Source organism: Spermophilus citellus, assembly GCF_964194105.1.
Source record: "Spermophilus citellus genome assembly, chromosome: 10".
NCBI lineage: Eukaryota > Metazoa > Chordata > Mammalia > Rodentia > Sciuridae > Spermophilus > Spermophilus citellus.
The window spans coordinates 113225364-113247875 of NC_138197.1; the positions used below are offsets into that span (position 1 = coordinate 113225364).

General features: G+C 37.0%; 1 protein-coding gene across 1 annotated transcript in view; it reads left to right on the forward strand.

Annotated features, from left to right (window-relative positions):
- Nucleotides 1–1265: 1265 nt before the first annotated feature.
- Nucleotides 1266–22512, forward strand: part of CFAP54 (cilia and flagella associated protein 54) — a gene marked incomplete at its 3' end in the record, with an annotated part of 282789 nt that continues 261542 nt past the window's right edge. The window contains exons 1-5 of the mRNA XM_081309497.1: nucleotides 1266–1690; nucleotides 9588–9693; nucleotides 11822–11965; nucleotides 13698–13869; nucleotides 17569–17627. Coding sequence (XP_081165623.1) covers nucleotides 1287–1690; nucleotides 9588–9693; nucleotides 11822–11965; nucleotides 13698–13869; nucleotides 17569–17627 — 885 coding nt within the window. The 5' untranslated portion in view covers nucleotides 1266–1286. The remainder of the gene's footprint in view (nucleotides 1691–9587; nucleotides 9694–11821; nucleotides 11966–13697; nucleotides 13870–17568; nucleotides 17628–22512) is intronic.

Consider the following 22512-nt stretch of genomic DNA (forward strand, 5'->3'; position numbering starts at 1 on the left):
CAAAGAGCAAAATCACTGTAATCTTACTTCAAAGAATATTAAGGTACAGTACACATGACATATCATGCTAGTCTTACAAATTAGTACAGGCCCACAGAGCTTGCAAGAAATTAGGTCAGAGCTGGAAGAAATCAGGCTGTGGTCTAATAAGCTTCTTAATTTTGAATGGGAAATCAGGCTCCCAGGGTGTTAGGGTCACTGTTTTTCTTTATTTCTAAGTGTGAAAGAACTGATAACAACTTTTAGTGTTAAATGCCTGCTTTTTTCCCCCCAAGCTATCAAATAATTGTGGTTCTTCTATAATATAATTTTTGGCATTGCATAACTTATAAGGAAAGCAGGTTCCCTATTAGTTGAAATTGAAACTTTAAAATTTGACTGTCACTGTTGTCCATAATATGTGGGGAAAGAAGAACTTCCTTTGCCACCAATTATTTACCCTGAGGTCTGTAGTTTCCCCATTAAAAGTGAAAGTTTCCTAAGATCACGTCATACAATGCAAAAGTATTTTGAGAGTTATCACTTCAGATCATTAGTATAAATTTGTTAAATAGTTAAGTTGTATAATGTATATATTAATTTACAATATAGTGATAATTAGGATAAGGGTGAAATGATAATAAATTATTATTAGAGGCAAATCATCATTTCCACAGTTTTACATGTAAAGGGAAGAGAATGGATCAATTACAGGTTCTTGATTCTTAAATTGCTTGTCAGATGGTTTCATCATTTCAATTATATTAATAAGCTTCATTTTGGGGAGTCATCAATGTTCATTCATTCTGTGCATAGGCTTTGGAGTCACAAGATTAGGACCTGGTCTCTGACGCTATGGTTTTCCTCTGACCTTGGTCAAATAATTTAACCTTCCTAATCTTTGATTTCCTAAACTGTGGAATGGTGGTATTAACAGAATCTTAATGTCAAAGTTATCATGATGGTTAAATGAAATGTGATATTGTTTGTGTTTCATATGCTTATAACAACAACGTCTGACATACTAATGTATGTCATATCATCATTATGAGCAGCTTCACCATCACCCACTATTGTTATTAAGTGGTTAAAATGAAAAAAGAAGTACAGTCTGGATTCGTGATGGTAAAAATTCAGCTGTAATATTCGCTGGCTCTCTGTTCCAAAGTTTCTTTCTATTCTCAGCTCATACAGCGGTGCCAATGGGCAACAGGACACCTAACCTTCAGAGCATCATTCCTTTCTGGATCCAGTTCTTTATTCCTCTGCCCTCCAGGGGCCGCTGTGTTTCCCGGAATGCGCGCGGGATGCTTGGTGGCCTCGAGACCGTCGCCAGGCAACCGTGTGTGTACACACCGCAGGCCGGCCGGGGTCGCGTCAATATGGCGGCGCAGGGCACCAGCTCTAGCCCTCTGTCGGGCACGTCTGCCACATCCACGTCGCCCCAAGAACTGCCATCGACCACACCCCTGACTTCGACTGCAATTTCAGAGTCGCCTCGGGAGTCGAAGGCGAGCTCCCCGAGCCCGCAGCCTCAATTAGCCAATCCCGAGGACCCGTTGCCCATCGCCGCGTTTTATGGGCCGTTGGACGCTAAAAACCCGCTCCTCGCCTCTTTCGAGAAGGAAATTCGGGAGTTGTTAGGCTTTATGAAGAAAAAGCAGGTTTTAGCGACGACGGCGGAAGAGAAGCACGAATTCCATCGGCGTTGGTAAGCGGAGGCCGGGCGCTGGGGAGGAGGTGATGCCCTTGAAGGCAGGTGGTGGCCCCTAGAGCCCGGTCAGCGAGGTGGACGCCGGGCCCGACCAGAGGGTCCAGGAGAGAGAAACAAAGTTGGAGAAGTGGAGATTCGTCGCTATGACAACCTTAAATCTTGGTTACTTGTATGTTGGCTTCCTGCTCAGGTCAAAATAAAAATCAACACGGAAATGTTTCCTAACTCACCATTTGTTCTGTTTCTGAGTGTCCCTTGATGGCTCCTCTAGGCTAATACTTTTTTCCTTGGACTCAGGGGTGTCACAACTTTTGATTTAGTGGGTGAACAATTTTGTATACAAAGATAAAGGAATAACTTCGAGGTGGCTTAGGTTCTCGAAGAAGTTCTTAATATCATGAAGCACGAAGTCAGTCATCCTGGGATCACATGCATTTTTATTCCCTTTTTATGTTACTATTAGAATCACAGAGACTTTTTTTTCGTAGACTTTGTGACTCATCTGAACATCTGTTTGCCTTTTTTTTTTTCTTGGATTCTATCACCGTGTTATTTCTGTGAACTGAAAACTACCTGTTTTTAAGATTCTTTCCTGTTTATGTTACCATCTTTCTTGGCCAAATACATTGCAAAGAGAACAGTCACAGATGTAGACAAGTAGCAACTACCAGAATAGTGAATGGTTTAACTTGCATTTTTTTGTTCATGCATTTAATATAAAGAAATAGTTTATTTAATTAATATAAAGTTTATTTATTTAATACAAAGAATATGTTTATTATTCATTTATGCATCTAATTAACTATTTATTGAACACCTATCAGGTGCCTTTCTAGAAACTTGGAAAACATCAAGTTAACATGATACAAAAATCCCTTACCTCATGGAGCACATATTTTTGTGAGTACAGCTATCCACTAAAAAATGTGGAAGTACATTAGTCTCCCTTATATATGGTTTTGCTTTGTAGTTTCAGTCATCAACCATTACCTGAAAATATTAAATGGAAAATTCTAGAAATAAACAATGTATACATTTTAAATGCACATCTTCAGGAATACTGTGATGAAATATCACACCATCTGCTCTGTACCAACTGGGATGTGATTCATCCATTTATTCAGTAATATCCATACTGTAGCAACCACCTGCCCATTAGTTAGTAGCAGTCTAGATTATCAGATCAACTGCTGTGGTATCAAAGTACTTGCATTCAAGTAACCCTTATTTTACTTAATAATGGTCCCAAAGTCGAAATGCTGGCAATTCAGATATGCCAAAGAGAGCCATAAAGTGCTTTCTTTAAGTGAGAAGGTAAAAGTTCTCAATGAGGAAAGAAAATAATTGTATGCTGAGGTTATTAATATCTATACTACAATAAGACATTTTGAGAGAGAGCAAGCACAGTCATATAACTTTGATATAGTATATTGTAATTGTTTTATTATTAGTTATTATTTTCATCTATCTCTCTCTTTTTTTGGTACTGGAGATTGAACTCAGGGGCACTTGACCACTGAGCCACATCCCCGGACCTATTTTTTATTTTTATTTTAGAAAAAGGGTCTCACTGAGTTGCCTAGCACTTCACTTTTGCTGAAGCTGGCTTTGAACTCGTGATCCTCCTACCTCAGCCTCCTGGGGTACTGGGATTACAGGTGTGCACCACCTCACCAAGCTTATTTTAATCTCTTACTAGAGATTACTGTGCCTAATTTATAAGTAAAACCATCATGGCTATGTATGTATAAGAAAAAACTATCACAAATATAGAACTTCGTACTATGTGTGGTTTCATGCACACACGGGTGTCTTTGGATGTATTCCCTGAGGATAAGGAGAACTATTGTAAATGCATTTTATTAGGAGATAAATGCTAGAGAGAAAAACAGAGCAGGGAATGGGGATGGAGGATATTGGATAAGTATTGCAACTTAAAATGGGATGACTTGGCCCATGGTTAGGGAAAGTCAGTAAAAGTGACTTTTTAGAAAAATGAGGACATGTGGGAGCAGTTGATGAAGATTTCTATGCAAAGAGTAGTCCACACAAAGAGAATCACAAGTGTGAAGGAAGTGGGGTGGGATTGTGATTGTGGAAGGTGCAGGTTTCAGGTAGAAGGGAGGTAGATGAAGGAATTTAAGTTTAGATACATTGAGATGTAACTCAACATTCAGGCAGAGCTATTATTAGGTAGATGGACTTTTGAATTTGGAAGTCAGAGGAGATACACATTTGGGATTTATCAACTTATTATTGATATTCAATTGTAAACACCTGATGGAATAGCTAAGGGAGGCAATCTACATGCAGAAGAGGAGAGTGAAACACTGAGCCCCGGGATATTCCTACACTGACAAGTAGGATTGTAAAGAAGCCAGCAGTGAGTGGCCTAGGAGGTAGGAGGAAAACCAGAATGTGTATGGCATACTTCTAGCAAGGGAGAGAAAGTTTTCAATGATCACTGTGGCAAATCCTGCTGGTGGGCCAAGGAAGATGAGAACCCAGAATTGACCAAGAAGGGCACACTACATACTCAATACACATATATATCTTTAAATCTATTTGTTTTTTTGTGTATTCCCCTCCCAGAATGTAAGTTCCCTGGTGACTTGGGATAGTGGATCTGCTTTTCATCATTTTACCACCAGGACCTACCTGGGAGTTGGGTCATAGTGAACATTCAATAAATATTTGCTATTGCAAGAATTCAAGGGTTATTATCCTAGTATTTTTAGTAATTCTGAACATTATGGATAGGAAAACAGTCCTGGGTCAATTTGTAAGGACACCGTCCCATCTTTAAACATAGTATAATAAAATGGCAAATATTAAGGACTGGCCCAGACCAGCTTCTCATATAGTTTAGTGATTTTATTAATGCAACAATTTTTTATTGCTTGCCCTTTATGTTCCAGGCACTGCACTAGTCACTGATTACCCAGTGAACAAAACAGATATAGGAATCTTGTTCAAAGAGTTGATAGACTGGAGAGGGAGATACTTTCAATGAGTCATTAAGTCAGCACACAAGAACTATGAAAGAACTATCAGGCATTTATATGTGCCAGGCATTGGACAAGGCTCCGGGGATGCAGCAGTGAACCAGACAAAAATCTGTGCCCTCCTGGAGCTTAGACTCCAAAATAGACATTAAATATACCAAATAGGTACTCTTTAAGGTAATCTAGAAATTGGTGACCTCTGACGAGAAAAAGAAGAGGAGAGGTTATGGACTTGGAGACAGGAGGTTGCAATTTTCAGTAAGATGATCAAAATAGATGACAGATATCTGAGTGGAGAGTTGAAGAGAATATGGTGGCAACTTGCATTCAAATGAATGGTAAGAGAGGTGACATTAAGGTGAGATTAGAAGGGTGCCTGAGAGTTGATCAGACAGAAAGATAAATGGAACAAGCATAAAGGAAAATCCTTGGCAGGAAAGAGCCAGGTACCCTAAGGAATACAGAGAAGCCCATTTTGCAGAAACATAGTGAATTCAGGTACAATGGTATAAACTGAGATTACAAGAATAGATAGGGCTTTGGGATGTTTTAGACACCACTTTAAAGAGTTTGCATTTATTCCAAATGCAGTGGGAAATCATTAGGAAGTTTTCAGTAAGAGACTAACCTTACATAATTATGTTTTAAAATATTGTTTTGGTGATCATGTCCAAATGGAGCAAGAATGGTAGCACAGAGCCCAAGAGGTAGGAGTTGCTTTGATAATGTATTTTACAGACAACTATTTTTTTTTTCAAAGGAGAGAGAGAGAGATAGAGATAGAGATAGATAGATAGATAGAGAGAGAGAGAGAGAGAGAGAGAGAATGAATCTTTTTTTTTTTTTTTTTTTTTTTTTTTTGTAGATGGATACAACACAATGCTTTTATTTTTATGTAGTGCTGAGAATCGAACCCGGGTCCCGCCTGTGCCCTGGACAACTATTTTTAAAATCAAAACTTGTTTCTTATAAGAATGTTTGTAAGCATTAAAATATAAATTCTGATTATAACAGCGATGTCATTAAATATTTGTGTGAACATTTAAAATATATATTTTTGTTATAAGGAGATAAAATTTAGGTATTCTGTTTATACAGTTGCAGTTTTCAATTTTAGAACAATCTAAATACCCAGTAACAGCTATAACCAATCAGCAATGAAAAGTCTTTAATATATTGTCTTTTTAAATGATATATATTCTACAGTGTATTTTATATTTTGTTTAATCATTATGTAAGCCATTATTAAAGAGTAGCCTCAGCCTGAACTTAAAGAGTCACTAAAAAAATCTTTTTCCTATTATATAACCTTGATTGATTTGATAAAGCTGCTTTTTTCTTTTATGAGTAACAAACCTAGTCATCATCAGAACAAAACTTCTCATCTGGAAGGTTTGGAAGCATTAACTATTTCATCCACATAATTTAAGAATTCTAGCTGGTTATATATTTGACTGGTTATATATTTGAATTCATTATATTTATTCTAAGCCTGAGGCATTTCATGAAGCAGCAAATCCAAGTACAAAAGGTTAAAAATGAACAAACAAAATATCTTTCCCTTTTAAAACTTCTATGTTTTATATCTGTCACATTATTTATTTGGCATGATCATTTATTACTGGTACACACATATATTTTTCTACCCCAAAATATTATTAAGCAGTTTATAAAGGCAGGAGTGCTTTGTGTTCTTCACTCAATGACCCAATTAGTATCATTTAATTACCCAAATGAATGAATTGACAGGTTTCTGTAGAGATTGTTTCATTAATATCCCAGCATGGACATCATGACTATCAGATTGTTCTTTAGTCCCTAAGTTTAGAGTCCTGTCTATATTAGTTAGATCAGGCGACCATAACAAAAATACCATAGACCGCTTGGCCTAAGCAAGGGAAATTTATTTTCTTATAGTTCTGGAGGCAAGAAGTCCCAGATTTCTGGTAAGGGCTTTTTTCTTGGCTTGTGGAAGGCTACTTTGCCATCACATGGCCTTTCCTCTGAGACAGCTTGGAGAGAGTCTAGATTCCCCTACCCACTTCCTTTAGATACTGAAACCAGTATTACAGCACCTTCATAGCTGAAGAAAGGCCAGATTCCAGTTAAATATGCCCAACTGTCCAGATGTGGTGACATTTTCAGCTTGATCTGATAAGATGATCATGATCTTGATATAGCATAAATGTGTGAGCCATTTCATGTGTAATTTTTTATAGACAGCTTGGTTCCTCACCGACGTCTCTTCTTGGAGTTGTACCTGATTTTATTACCAGTTTTTATCAGAATTCATTGGGGGATGATTTTGCTTTTGTTTCTTGACCAAGAATTGCTTGATGCTGAAAGTCTTGTTAGAATACATGGTGAGGAACAGAATCAAGTACATGCATTGCAAAATGGTTTCTCTTCCTATAAGGGCATTAATCCCATTAGTGTAGGGTTCTACTCCCATGACCTCATTTAACCTTAATTGGCCCTTCTCCAAATATAACCACACTGGGGATTAGGGTATGAATTTGGGTTGGGAGGACATAAACATTCAGCCCACAACATTCAGTTTTCTGGAAATTTATGATATGTTAAAGGAAATTTGGATTGTTCCTAGAGACATTTATAAATTCCAAGAGAGAGGGAAGGAATAAATGCTAGCTAAATGAATTAATAAAATAAACAATGATCTGCTATCCTTTTAACTCTGACTGGAAACCATTTCAAGAATACTGTATGCTTTGTTTTGGTTTCATTTGGTGGAAGGATGCATAACCTGAAATGGATTGACTGGATATTGGAGCCCTTAGCTCTTTGTAGAAGAGAATAAAATGAGAACAAGAAAAATTTCCCTAATTAGTCATTCTTTCAACATGTACTAGTCATTTACTATACTGTGGCTGAGCAGATGAACATGTCATTGAGGTCCTTGTCCTCAGGGTTATTATTATTTCCTCTCTTAGGTTTATTTCTCATCTTGGGGTTGTGAAGATGAATTGTGGGGGGGAAAGCATGTAGGCAAAAGAATAGCCAAGACAATATTGAAAGAGAAGAACAAATTGGAGGACTGATACCACACCATCTCAGGATTTATATACAGCTATGGTAATCAAGTGTGATATTGGTGAAAGAATAGACAAATGAAAAATGGGACAGAATACATAAGCCCAGAAATAAATAGTCAGCTGATCTTTGACAAAGGGGTTAAAACAATACAATGGAGAAGAAAAATAGTCTTTGTAATAAACGTTGCCAGAAAAATTAGACAACCACATGCTAAAAAATGAATCTAGACACAGACCTTATAGCCTTCACAAAATTAAATCAAAATGGATCATATGACTTAATGTAAGATTCAAGACTATAAAATTCCTAGAAGATAACAGAAGAAAATCTACATGACCTTGGGTTTCACCAAAAGCACAGTCCATGAAAGAAAGAATTCACAATTTAGACTTCATTAAAATTAAAAATTTCTGTTCTATGAAAGACACTGTAAAGAGAATAAAAAGAGCCGGCACAGTGGCACATGCCTGTAATCACAGTGGCTCAAGAAGCTGAGGCAGGAGGATTGTGAGTTCAAAGCCAGCCTTAGCAACTTGGTGAGACCTTGTTTCTAAATACAAAAAAGGGCTGGGAATGTGGCTCAGTGGTGGATTGCCCCTGGGTTCAACCCCCAATACAAACAAACAAACAAATGAATAAAAAGATATTTCATAAACTGGAGAATATATTTACAAAAGACATATCTGATACAAGACTATCATCCACAATATACAACAGCTTCTTAAAACTCAACAAGAAGAAAAATAAAACCAACCTGTTTTTAAAAGTGGATCAAAGACCCTAACAGACACCTCACCAAAAAAAGATATGCACATGGCAAATAAACATACAAATAGATTGTCTATGTCTTATCAATCAGAGAAGTACAAATTAAAATAATAATGAGATATCCTACATACCTATTAGAAAAACTAAAATCCAGAACACTGACAACATCAGATGCTGGCAACAATGTGGAGATGTGGAGCAACGCATTGGTTGCTGGTGGGAATGAAAAACAGGCAACACTGTGAGAGACAATTTGGCAGTTTCATATAGGGTTATAGGTACTCTTACCCTGTGGTCTAGAAATTATGCCACTTGGTATTTACCCAAAGGATTTGGAAACTATGTCCATATAAAAACCTGCACATGGATGTTTTTAACAATATTATTCATAATTGCCAAAACTCATAACAACCAAGCTATCCTTTAGAAAGTGAGTGCAAAAATAAAACAAAAAAAATAACAAATATTAGTGCTAAAAAGAAATGAGTTATCAAGCCATGAAAAGACATGGAGGAAACTTAGATGCACATCACAAAATGAAAGAAGTCACTCTGAAAAAGCTACATATGGATGACATTCAGGAAAAGGGAAAACTATGGAGACAGTAGAAATAAAGGGGAAGGGAGGGATAGATAGGGGGAGCGCTGGATTTTTAGGGTGGTAAAACTGCTTTCTATGATAATGTTGAATACATAAACGGTGGATTTGGGGTGATAATGATGTGTCAATATTGGCTCATCATTTGTAACAAATGGTACCAGTCTGGTGGTGGATGTTGATGGAGGGCGATGCTGTGCATATGTGGGGGCAGAAGGTATGTGGGAAATCTGTATTTTCAATTTTGCTGTAAACCTAAAAGTGCTCTAAAATAAAGTGTATAAAAAAATGCATACAAAGAGCTTCGATCAATGTCTGGCACATAGAAAGCAATAATTTTAACCATATATTTATTATTAACAGACACATTGGAAACACTTAGCACAAGGCAAGTTTTAGGAATTGCTTACTAATTAATTGAGGTTTCCAGCTGACTTTGAAGATGTTGTTTTATTTTATGATTTTTACAGTGCCACCTCTTTGTTTAATATCTGGACCAAATACGCCCCCCGGCTGCCAGATGACTATTACAATGAAAAGCTTCTGAAGGTTGGAGATAGCCTTTGTCAAATGAAAGTAAGTGCCACTGGAGGAAAAAGAGCCCAGATGAAACTTATTTGGCTAATTATTACTCGATATAATACCATTCCTATTATACATGATTTTTTTTCCTTAGGGAAACAAATATGTGAATACATGAAGATTTTAGTGAGGCTCAGAACAACAACAACAACAACAACAAAAATGTGTTTGCTTTTTAATTGTGTAGTTAAAATTCTCCAGGGACAAGAGGTTCCTGAAAGGACAGGAGCCTGGCTGGGGATGGGAAGGAGCTTAGCCGATCTAACAGAGGGTGTGGTAGGTGCACAACAGGAAGTGCTGAGTCATCATGTTCCACCTTATACAAAGGAGCCCAGACACCACTTCCTGTTGTTTTTCCACATACTGGCCTTGCCCAGGGGACAGCCTTCATAGCTACTGGCCTTGCTGTTATGTTGCCCAGTGTCCTGTTTAAATGACTGAGCATTTGGATGTTTTGCTGTATGTGATTATAGCTGTCATTCCATATATGCCCTATTTTCTGCTCAGTATTTTATTCCAAACTGAGTTTGTGCCCTATTTTTAGTTTCATATGAATGCCTGGATCTTGGAATGCTGTGGACCTGTGGACTTGATTTGATAGGACCATGCTATGGCTGGGTTCTTAGTTAATCATAATATGAATTTTCTCCTTAAGCTCTGGCATAGGTCCAGATTATTCTAAATTATATGAAGAGTTAGACTAAGAGTTATTTTATCTAGAAGGGGCCCAATATGGACAGTTCAGTTTTCTCAATCTTCGGTTTGTCAACTTAACTTTCTTCCTCCATTTATATTTTCATAACTTCAATCCTTTTGGTCTGGGAGGCAAATTCACCAAACACAGGATAAGATGTGGAAGAACTTTCATAATAAAGAACTAATATCTGTTTTCCTCTGCCTAAATCAGAGATAATCTTAGTCCCATGTTAATGGACCATGGTCTTAGAAACTTGCAAATACAGGGTTTGGAAAACTATAAAACAAGCAAACAACAACAAACCCATCTAGATAAGATTCTATTTGTAAACTATATTCATGTGAAGTGAAATAACAGTTTTGATAAGAATTAGAAAGGAGTCCACCTCCATCTTCACAGCTGAACTTCTCAGAAGCTGTGATATGTGGCATAGTTGGGGTTGTTTAAGGGGTGTAAAGGAAGGTGGAGAGGGTATTTGTGGAGAGATGAGGAAGATGCATGTCAGAAGTTGATAAAGCAAGTTGGTTAGGGTTGAAAGAAGCTAAGGATTCAATGTCTCTGACAGAAAGGCCTAGAGAAGAGAAGGCATTGTTAAATAAAAGGAACAAAGAAAATGTTTTATCTACTTTTCACTGATGGGAGAGTTGGCCACTGAAGGTCTTTATAATCCTGAAAATGAACTTGAATTGTATAGATTATTTTAATTTTAATAAAGATCATCTTGTGGAATACTCTTAAAATAAATGTATTTGAATTTACTATCTGAATAAAGTTAGAATGGGAAAGATTCAGAATTAGGGAGCAAATAACAACCAAATTAACAGGAATATAAACAGAGCAGTGTTTGGCCATGGATGCCTCCCAAGGGGTTAGGTAGATGGACAGGCAGTTCACATCCAGGGCAGTTGCTTTTCCCAAGGCACAGAAGCAGGCGACGAAACTGAGGAAGGACCATAACAGATCCGTCCTTAGAGCACTGCTCACCTTCTCTGCTAGGAACTCCCAGGACATTTCTGCTCCATGGGTGACAGAAAGGAAGCATGTCTGTGCTGATGCAGCGTTCACCCCTCCCTCTCTCCAGCTTTACTAGGATGTTAAGGCTTCTTATCTCCTTCTCAGTGTGTGTGGGTTACTACTGTCTGGTGACACTGGATTTCGATACTGGATTTGTGTATGCAGATTTTACCATACACAAAGTAAGTATTCTCATCTCTGTGGTCTTGATGGTCCCATGTCACAGTTGGCTTGTTAGCAGAATTAAATGAGATAATAACATACAAATGGCACAGTGCAGTGCTTGGGCGATGGCGATGGTAGTAAAAGTAGTGATAGTGATAATTAACATTTATACTCTTAAGAATAATATGAATGTTAATCTTAAAATGATATTTTTGAACTTTAATCAAGTCCTCTTTTTTGCTTTAGGAATACAAACTGGCTCTTTGGCAGTGCTATGGAAGATATCTTCAGCAGTTTTGTACCAGTTTTGATGAGGATAAAGCAGATGCGAGACAATTCAAAACTGTCTTTTTTCCAAAAGGCTTTGGAGATAAATCTGCTGCACTTACAGTAAGATGAAAGAAACAGCTAAAATATTCACATTTTATGATTAATTTTGTAATTATTAGTTTAGTTGGCAGCCTCTAATTTCATTTCGTTTAGTATGGCATTTGGCCATGTGCTATAAGGTGCTTAATAAATGCTTTCCAGGCTGGATAAGAAAGTGAACTCATTAAACTTTGTTAATGATACCTTAGAGATTGTGTCAGTATAATCATTCATTCATCTAGCAGACACTTATTGTTTTTATAACTCTATTTGTAGAGTACTTTTAGTTAACAAAGTGTCTTGGGAAACATACTTGATCCTTACAATAACTTTATGAGTTAGATATTGTTATTACCCTATTTTACAGAAGAGAAAAATAAAGCCTATCACATAGTTAGTATAAAAAAGTGGCTCTTGAACTCAAATGTAGATCTTTTGATATATAGTTGTATGCTTTATTTTTATTATACCAATATTATTATGTTAACTGCTATTATTAATCCACCAGTTGAGCAATTACGGTGTGCTAGGTATTGTAAATGCATGTGTCAATTACCATCTTGCAGTCTCATTACAATACTAAAAGGTAGAACTATTGGGCATTTTTTAAAATTTTTTTTGCAGATGAAGAAACTTATTAGAAATTTAGAAAGTTTATCAGGGATTAAGAAGCCAGCCAAACCCACTCAAAGCAATGGGCAAGTTTGGTGTTTGATCAAGTCTGATTCCAAATCTATGTTATTCCAAATTTGATGACTATTTAAAACCTTAAAAACAGGGTGTGGCTGACTAATAACAAGTTCTCAAGGTGTGTTGGGGAACCACTGAATTGTTCCGTTTGGCTGTACAGTAGGGCATACAGATGAGAGTACTGGGCAATGTAGGGTAGCACCCCTTTGGGAGGAGAACTGAAAGCAAAAGTCTCTCCTAGCCTCCCTGTATATGTAGCTCTCACTCCCTCTCTCTGCAATTCATTTTCACACTTGTCAGAATTAATTTCTAAAGGATAAATGGAATCACTTTATTTCACTGCTTTTGACTTTGCCCTTGGGCTAAAGTCCAAATTCTTTGGAATGACTTAGAACTCACCACCCCCATAGTCTCATCTCTTTTCGTAAATCTTTTTATCAAAACTCACAAAAGACATTGAATTCAGTGATCATAGTAGTTTCTTTAAGCATCCCTAATGTTGCGTGTGCCTGAAACACTTTTCCTCTGCCGAGAGCAGGGGCTCTTCTTTCTCCTCTTGAGTCCCTCTTGTAGCAGAGTGTGGCAAACAAGCGCACAATCAACATTTGCTGGATGGATCGTGTGAATGGTGACAATCATGTCTGCATTGATAGGTTATAATGACATTGGGTGAGTTTACAGAAATTGATTTGATTCTATTTTTAAAAAAATTTTTTTAGTTGTAGATGGACACAATATATTTATTCATTTATTTTATGTGATACTGAGGATGGAATTCAGTGGCTCACCTGTGTGAGGCGAGCGCTCTATCACTGAGTTATAGCGCCGGCCCTAATTCCATATTCTTGATAATAAATATTTTGTGCTTTTTCCCCTTTTGATTTGACTAAGGAAAGCTTAAGTAAATGGAGGTTTAAAAGGAATTTATATTTCTATACTAATATATTAAACTAATTAAGCCTAATTGTTTCTGTATTAGTTTTTTTTTATATTTTGAGAAATGCTTTCCTGGGTTGTGTGAACCTTATTCATATTCTTATTTATATTTTTCCATATATTTCAGTTTCATGCTTTGAGTGCCAAAAATATTTGCAATTACCAGCTGCTCTGTGATGCTGATGTCAACCTGCAGAATAAAGAATCTGTGAGCCAGTGTCTGTCTATCTTGTTCTCCTTAAGGCTCATCATGGAGGTAGCTCTGCCACAAGAGCACCTTTGTTGGATTATCTTCAATGGTATGTGCCAATCTGTTTTATTTTCCATTGATTCTCTCAGAAAGCTATTTAAATGCCAGGTTTGATAGTAACTTATTGCCTTGTGATTTAAAACATGCATTTCATGATATGATGATGGTGGTAGGTTTTTAAAATCATTTGTATTACATTTAGTCTACCCTCATAAATAGGGACTTTTAATACATGATTTTAGGTTTCCCACTGAAGGAAGCGGCAGAGACTGAGGGGATAATCAGTTTTGTGTATATCAAAAGCAGGGACCACAGTTAATAAACAGGCAAGTGTATGATCTAAGTAGAGGAGACATCAAGTGGTTACAGCAGGTTTGAGTGATTGTAACCATCATCCTTTATTGGTCTTCTGCTCACAGACCTTGGCTAGTAGCTTTGGCTTTCTGTGAAGCAACTTCTCCCCCTAATTGTTTATTAGTGAGGAGCTCTGAGACCCTCCACAAATTTGTGTGTAAAGAAGTGAATCTTAGCTATAAAAAATTAACATTTGTTTTTCTCTAAAGTTACATTGGGTCACTTACTATATATTGTTCTCTGAATTGTGTGTGTGTGTGTGTGTGTGTGTGTGTGTGTTGTTGGATAATGTATTATTGAATGAAAAATAACAGTGACAGTGTGTTTGATGTGTGTAAGACCAGGGCAAAATAACTCGGAAGAAAATATATTGGATTTTCCCTCATCCCATGGCAACTGAAAGTATATCTCATAGCCTCTTCCTTCCTCACCCATTCCAAATCATGTTTTGACATTTTGATTGAAATTAAACTTCACATTTGCTCCCAGAGATGAGGCCAACTTGGATCAGATTTTTTTTGGCCCAGTGATTATTAAGTTTTTGTGCCTAATCATCCTCAAGAGGATCAATGGTTCTCTTGTTTGCCTCTGCCATCTCTCTACCCAAATTACTCAGATCTTGGCAGGGACCAAGGAGCAGGAACAGCGATCCAGCGCTCAAAAGGTGGTGAGAAGCCCTATCATTGGCCTGCTGGAGAGGTAGGCAGCATGAATCCCTATCTTTAGTCCTTTTAAGATCAGATCAGACACAAGTAAACAAATCCCTGAAGGCCTTTTACTAGAAGATTAAATGATTTCTGTATCTTCTAAATTCTTTCCTTAGTGTGATTTTTATTTACACATGTAGTATTGTGGCCTAGACTATTCTGTTTCCTCAGTTTTGCCCAGTATGGTTCTAGAATCTATCCAGATTCCTACATGTAAATCTAATTTGTGAATTCTCCCTGTTGAATTGTATTCCAGGTATTCATACACCCCTCGGGATGGGCACCTGGTTTGCCCTACCACAAATAATTCTGAATGAATACCTTGCACTTGTCCTTTTATAGACCCATGTGAAGAATCTTTTGGGATCTATGCCCATGAGTGTGATTGCTGGGTTTTGGGAGATAGACATACTGCTTTTATTTGTACTCACTACTGTCCCTGTCTTAATGTATTCATCTGAAATTTACTGAGTACCTCCCATAAACCAGGCATTGTCCTATGTGCTGGGGACAAGGAGGGGACAACAGATGAAAGCTCCATTCCTATGCTTGCTTCTACTGCAGGGAAATGATAAATCAAAACTAAATAGTGTTAGATGGTGATCGTACTATAGAGAAAAATAAAGGTAAGATAGAGGTGACTGGGGGCTGGGCTACAATTTTAAATAGCATGGTCAGGGGAGGTCTCCCCAGGTAATAGTTGAAGGCCTGAAGGAATTTGGGGAGTAAATTACTTGATATTTGGGGAAAGGCTATTCCAACTTGGGGATTAACAAGTGCATAGACCTTAAAGTTTTGACAATTTAGAATTCAAGTAGTCAAAAATATGTTTAACTGAAAAGGTCAGACACATTTTGATAACCTTTTTACTGAGACAAGTTACTCCATTTACTTCTAATCAACTATTATATATACATAGCCTTGATTTCTTAAGATATTTAATCAATCCTGATTGTTTGTGAAATTTGAGGAAGGGTACGAATATTGGATAATATTTTACTTTTCAACTAACCTGAATCCAACTAATTTAGACTCATCATGGTGATCATTTTTGGTGAAAAGGAGTCACAGGATCAGGCAATAACTCATTTTAGGGATTTGGTGCAAAATAAAACAGAACAAAACAAAACCAACTTCCAGAGATACCCCGAGATCATAAAGTTTGGTCTCTTTTCTATCCTATACCACTTACTCCTTTGGCTTCTGAAGAGAGAATTTGCGAGCAAGGCCAAGATCCTGAATTATTAAAGAAGGACTCAGTTATAGTTAGCAGCCATGAGGCTGGGGATACAGAGGGCCCTTGTCATTCTTGGAGGGCAAGCTCCTTAAGTTCCCTAGTTTCTCGTGTTTATTCAGGCTCCTGGCTTACACCTGAATCACATGTTTTGAGGGGAGGCATATGTTTCCTGTGCCTAGCCTTACATGATGACTTTTTTTCCCCTCCTAGAAAGAAAAACAATTAATGCAGTTTTATTTTTAAAGATTAAAAATAGAATGGCTGACCTTGGGCTGGGCTGGTTGGGTTGTGGGCATGGAGTCTGGAGAGCTCTTCCCTTAGAAAAATTAAAATCATTGGTCAATAAAACCACATTGAGATAATCATTTTGGGCTTGAGCTGTTAGTAGCCATGTAGTTTCTTTCCTAGGGGGGCCTTAGGTAAAATAAATAAATACCTATCATGGGCACAGCCACATTTTGTTTCTGAGTCCTGGAATGTTAAGGACCAATTGCATTTTCTATGATGTTTAAGATATTATAAGTATTTTAGATTATATTCAGCATATTTGCTGCTGATTTGATTAAATAATGTTTGTTCTACTTACAGGTATATTTTAATCAAGGAATATGTTTTGGAGCAGATGCTGTTTTCTCAGAAGTTTTTTAAATTTAAACATGAACATAGGATTCCTAATGGTTGAATGTTGATGGTTATGAATTTTAGATCATTTTTTTGGGAAAATATTTAGACTACTTGTCATAACTGCATGCCTTTTTAAACATGTTGCCATCTTTTGGGCATGTTTATAGCATCTTTGGCTTTGATGTACAGAAGAATGTATGGTGATGTCCCCCACTCCTTCCAACCCTGCACCAGCCTTCTCTCTTGGTGGTCTGATATAAAATCATACTTTAATGAAATGATATTTTTCATTACCCTGTTTATAAGACATATCTTTAGAATGGGATAAATGTCTGTGAGACTGCAAATGAATATAATGTAAACTGTTATATGACTTTTAAATTATTATGAGTTCCCTTGTTGAGTATTGTGCCATGTTGATTAAATATGCATTCTAATTTTATTTGGTGATAAATCTTTAGTTTTTCAATCATAAGGAAACCAGGGGAAACAGTAACATTTCATATGAATTAATAAAAGCACAGTCTACATTATTTATGCTACTATTTTTTGTTTAGTATATTTCAAAATCTGAATTGCCTTCAAAAATGAGACTAAAAGATTCCTGTGTTGAGATATTTTAAGTATGGCCATATTAGTTATTTTCATGATTTTTGTCTACAAGTGACAAGGAAAATTATGATGATTATTAACTCTACAGTTTTAGACTTTCTCATGAGATTGTTTCTTTTGGGGACTACAGACTTATTAAACCACAGAAGTTATAATATACAATTTCCATTATTTGAGTATAAAATAAGTTAACATTATTTTTTTTTCCACCTAGGCACCATTTATATTTACACCATTTGCAGGAAACTGATGATCGTAGGTCAGTCCTCCAAGGTATGAAATGTCCTAACAAAGTATTTTCCCTTTACTTCCTATTTTTCTTAAGGCTTTCACTATACCATATATTGAATATAAAACAAAGAATTAATATAATTTAGTGAATACATATGTTATATGGTTTATTGGTCTTTGTTTAACTTTAATATTAATCATGTAAAAATGTGGACAATAGAGTATTCATGAAAAGAAAGGTCATTCCTAAAATTGATAGTTATTCTCCAGTGTCTCCATGGCTGTTAGACAGTTTATCTTGTCATACTTGATACTGAACAGGGAGACCATCCCCTTGGGCTTCCTTGGGACAGTCCTATTTATGCTAGTCCTGAAGTAATTATTAATAGCACCCTGTTCAATCTCATAAGTGTCCTGGTTTAGATGATAAACTATGGCTACTCTATTTATATTATATGGTTCTTGGACTTTACTTATAGCCCACATGCTACTTGAGTGAACAAAAACCTAAAGGAGGGCAAGGAGACTTAATTTTATAATAAGTTTCTCATTTACCAGTCCTCAGTGCTCAGTTTTAGCTTGAGGAAGTTGCTGACATTTCTGTTGATTTCCCTGAAATGTTGGTGCACTTTCGTTGGCAGGAGACATATATATTTTCTGCATTCATTTTCTGGTCATTTGGAATGTAGGCCCATGGAGACCCTGCTGGAGCTGCTGTTGGCGTCTGAAACATTATTACTTTATTTTCCCTTATTGCTTGTGAAAGCTTATCCTGAATATTCTAACACACAGGAGAGATACCTTTCTTCCCCTTAATTCTTCAAAACAGACAAGTATCTTAAAAGTAAACAACACTTAAAAAAAAAACAAAAATGGAAGCAAGATATTTGCATGCTCAACAGATAACACGAATGGTATGTTCTCTTTCTGTTTTGTTCCTTGAGTTGAGAAGAACTTAGACGTCACTTGAACAAACTCTGGGCCAGCATTTTGAGTGTGAATTAAACTGAGGGAATACTGTCCCTCAGTATAATATAAATTTGGCCTACAGATTATTTGAGCAATTCCATGTTTAGTTCCAGTTGAGTTCCTAAAAAGAATTTGTACACTTCTGTTGCACTTGCTGTAGCAACAAATACTGCTTCACAGAAGCCATCATAGTTTGGTCTGCTCTGGTGTTTGCTTGCCAAAACTTTGAAGGGGCAGAGATATCTGTGCCAACATTTGACTGTTAGTGTTTGTACTTATTAATGTTGAGAGAATTTTAACTTAATGTGAAAATCATCTTAAAATAATTTCTTATTTATAACCTATGTAAGACATTTCCTCCCTCTCTCATGTAACTTGATTGTGTCTGAAAAAATAAGTGGAGGAGGTCAGGCGTATGGTTCCAGTCTTGTAGGATGGGCGTGGGGAAAGTGAGACATGCAAGAATTTTGGGGTGGGGAGTGGCTGTACAGTTGGTAGTTGAAGGTCAGGATGAAATTCTTTCAGTTTGTTCAATACAGCAGGTTTCAAGGAAATTAATACTTTTCACCCAGAAATTTCTAAACCCTGGTTGCTAAATTGATTCCTGGGCTGAAATTATAAATGGGCTTTAAATTTAAAAAAAAAAATTTTTTTGTTCTAATCAGTTATACATGACAGCAAAACCAAAGGCTGAATGTTTTCTCTGATAACTGGATACTAATCTATAAATGGGCTTTAATGGGCCCACTTAATGGAGTCAAACCCTGTGAGGTTCCACTACATCAGAGACCTCCTGGTCTCAGGGACACTAACTCTGTAGTGACTTTAGAGTTCAAGTCTTTTATAGCCTAAAATAGATGAAAAACAGACCAGGCTATTCTTAGTGTCATTCCAAAGCAATTTAAACTTCCATTTATATATCTAGGCATTATGGTTACCCTCTGTTATTACCAAGTCCATACTCCATTCCAGGTACTGTGTGAAGGCTTTGCCTTCATAGTAATACCACAGTCTAAGATTCGGTGGGCACTGTCACCACTTCCACCACCACCACCATCATCATCATCTGTTGAATGAGTGCCTACCATCTGGTATGCTACTGAGCACTTGCATACATTATCTAATCCTCAGATGCCACTTTGAGAAAGGAGCTGTTATTACCTCCATCTTAATTTAATGGAAAGCTTAATTTGTTCAAGGTCACACATCTAGTTAGAGTGGTGCTGAGGCCAGAACCAATGTCACACTGTGCTAGCATTCATCACCTTTCAAATAATGCATGTCTGTTTGCTAAATTGAATCCTGTCACAATCCTTTCCATTAGATTTACCTGCTTAAGTGGGGTAACTGTTTGGGAGGTTGATTTTTTTTTTTTAATATTACCCTCAATTCTCAAAGTGATCCTGAAGACTTGGACTAACCAGGGGCTTTTCCCCAGTTGAAACTCAATTTAGTGCTGAGGCAGGGCACCAATGTAAGCTTAAAGAATATAGGGATTTTATTTTAATGAAACCCTTTACCATAAATACATACGTCAACTTTGCTTTTGTTTATAGAACAATCTTGATTCTCTTCTGGCATTTAAAACAAACTGTATATGTACTTGGCAAACATTAAAGAATACATAGAATCATTTCATTCTAAAAAAAAAACCTCTTTATTTCTGTTTCATTTTACTATAAAACTGAAATAGTTTGGTGAAGTATTTGGCTTGAACAGTAATTGTCAAGTTATTCCACACACCGTTGCACAAACTCCAAATCAACTTTGAAATTGCTTCACTCTCTTTTCCTCAAATATAAATTGATATAAGTAAGGCTGCAGTGCCATCTTGTGGCTAACCTGATTGATATGTGTGTGTGTGAGTGTGTGTGTGTATGTGTGTGTTTTCCCTTACTGATAACCGAAACATGCTCTTGCTTGGTTTCAAGTTTGGGATGTGAATATAACTTGGGTTTTAAAGTATTTTTTTTTTGTATACAGAGAATAGTCTTTATGTATCTCAATTATTTCTATTAATAGAAATAATTATTTCTAGCTTTTAGGGATAAGAAAAAAAATGCCACAAATTAAGTCATTTTGAGAAATTACTTTTTCTTTTTGGGTACCAGGGATTGAACTCAGGAGCACTGGACCACTGAGCTACATCCCAGCCCTATTTTGTATTTTATTTAGAGACAGGATCTTACCAAGTTGCCTAGTGTCTCACCGTTGCTGAGGCTGGCTTTGAACTCGTGATCCTCCTACCTCAGCCTCCAGAGCCACTGAGATGATAGGCATGCACTACTGCACCCAGCCTATTTTGGGAAATTACTTTTAATCTTCAAACTTGAAAGAGTTTTTAGGACTCCAAGTGGTTTTTGGCTAGCTTCTCCCCTTTGTCACAGCTGCTCTGTGTAGTGGAAAGAATGTTGCACTTGGGACTTCAAAGTCCTCAATTCCAGTCTCTTGCTTAGAAGCAGTTTAGCCTCTTGGAATCGGATTAGATTAAATTTAAAGTTCCTTCTGGCATGAAAATCTGTGATTTTCTTTAATTCTTATTCTAAAGACAAATCCGAATACAATATGAACAACTGTTAGCTGAAGCTATTTTTATTTTGAAATGTGAAATTTCTAATACCAGGAGCTTTGAGGGATTTTGGAAAGACATGTGAATTTGTAGGGGGTAATTTATACATGGCTTAATCTTATACCTCCAACCCCAGCCACAATGATTCAAATGCAAAAATCCAAATAGGGGCAGTGAGGGAACAGTAGACGTGAAAAAGTTCAAGAGGTGTGAGGACTGTGAATTTTTCATCAGTTCAAGGTAAACTCAGGCTGACTTACCAGAGTATAGTGTCCAGAATCAGGGCTGAATCTTTTTACCATCCTGTGGTCTAGCCATACCCTTAAAATTGGGCATTGAATACCTGGAGGGAAGCTCCCGAAGACTAACTACGTTGGAGAAGGGAGGTCTGGAAATATTCAGGAATTTATCCTGGAGAGAGATCTGGAGGACAGAGCAGGTTGCATAGGTGTTTTCAGATTCTTGGAAGGCTGTACTTTGGCAGTTAGGTTTTGTATTATTTGGGATTGTTCCTGAAGTCATAACTGGAGGTTTATCAAGGTGGATTTTCTTTTAGTTTATGGTAGTACTTTTCATTTTGAAAACTGTCTTCTGCCACCATGTGGTGGGTTCCTTGTTACTGGACACAGGAGCTCTCAGGAAAGGGAGTTGTGGGGCGATGTTGGTGGGGGAGAGGTATAGAGTGACTTTCATCTCTTTGAATCTATGATTGGTTGACTCCACATTTAGAATCATGAACTGAAACTTTTCAATGTAGGTTCGTTGATCAGTCAACAAACAACTACTACCTATCTGTTATCTACTAGCTAAAGTACAAGGGGCAGGGGCTACAGTAGTGAACAAGACAGACAAGGTCCTTTCCTAAGTGAATTTACATGCTAGTGAGAGATTCCAGGGAAGAGCAAAGAATATTATAATTTGTTGTCAAACTCTGATCTGTTTCCAATAGTTTCTTTCCTTTGGAATTAAAACTGCCCAGACTGTGGGGAATTCTGCCTTTTCAGCCTTCTTTCCCTTGGATTTCTGCTGAGCTGCTTGTGTATACATTATAGACCATGTCTTTGAGGCCTCAAAGATGATAGTGGGGTCTAAATATTATTGGTGTTTTTAAGTTTACTTTTAACTACGAAACAATCCTGCCAAGCTGGTAGTTTTGCTTTATGTATGTGAAGCTGAGGGATGTCAATGATTTACCTTTTCAAGGTGGGTCATTGACCCACTACAGATATATTTTTAAAAAATATTTCCTCAACTACTGAAGATCTACTTGGTTTTTGGAAGAGAGGCTTTATTCTGTTGTACAAATTTATTATCGTTATTCAAGAATCCAGGATACTTGTCAGCTCTCCTGTGACTGGTTCTGTTGACTTCGAGGTTGTTTATGGAATT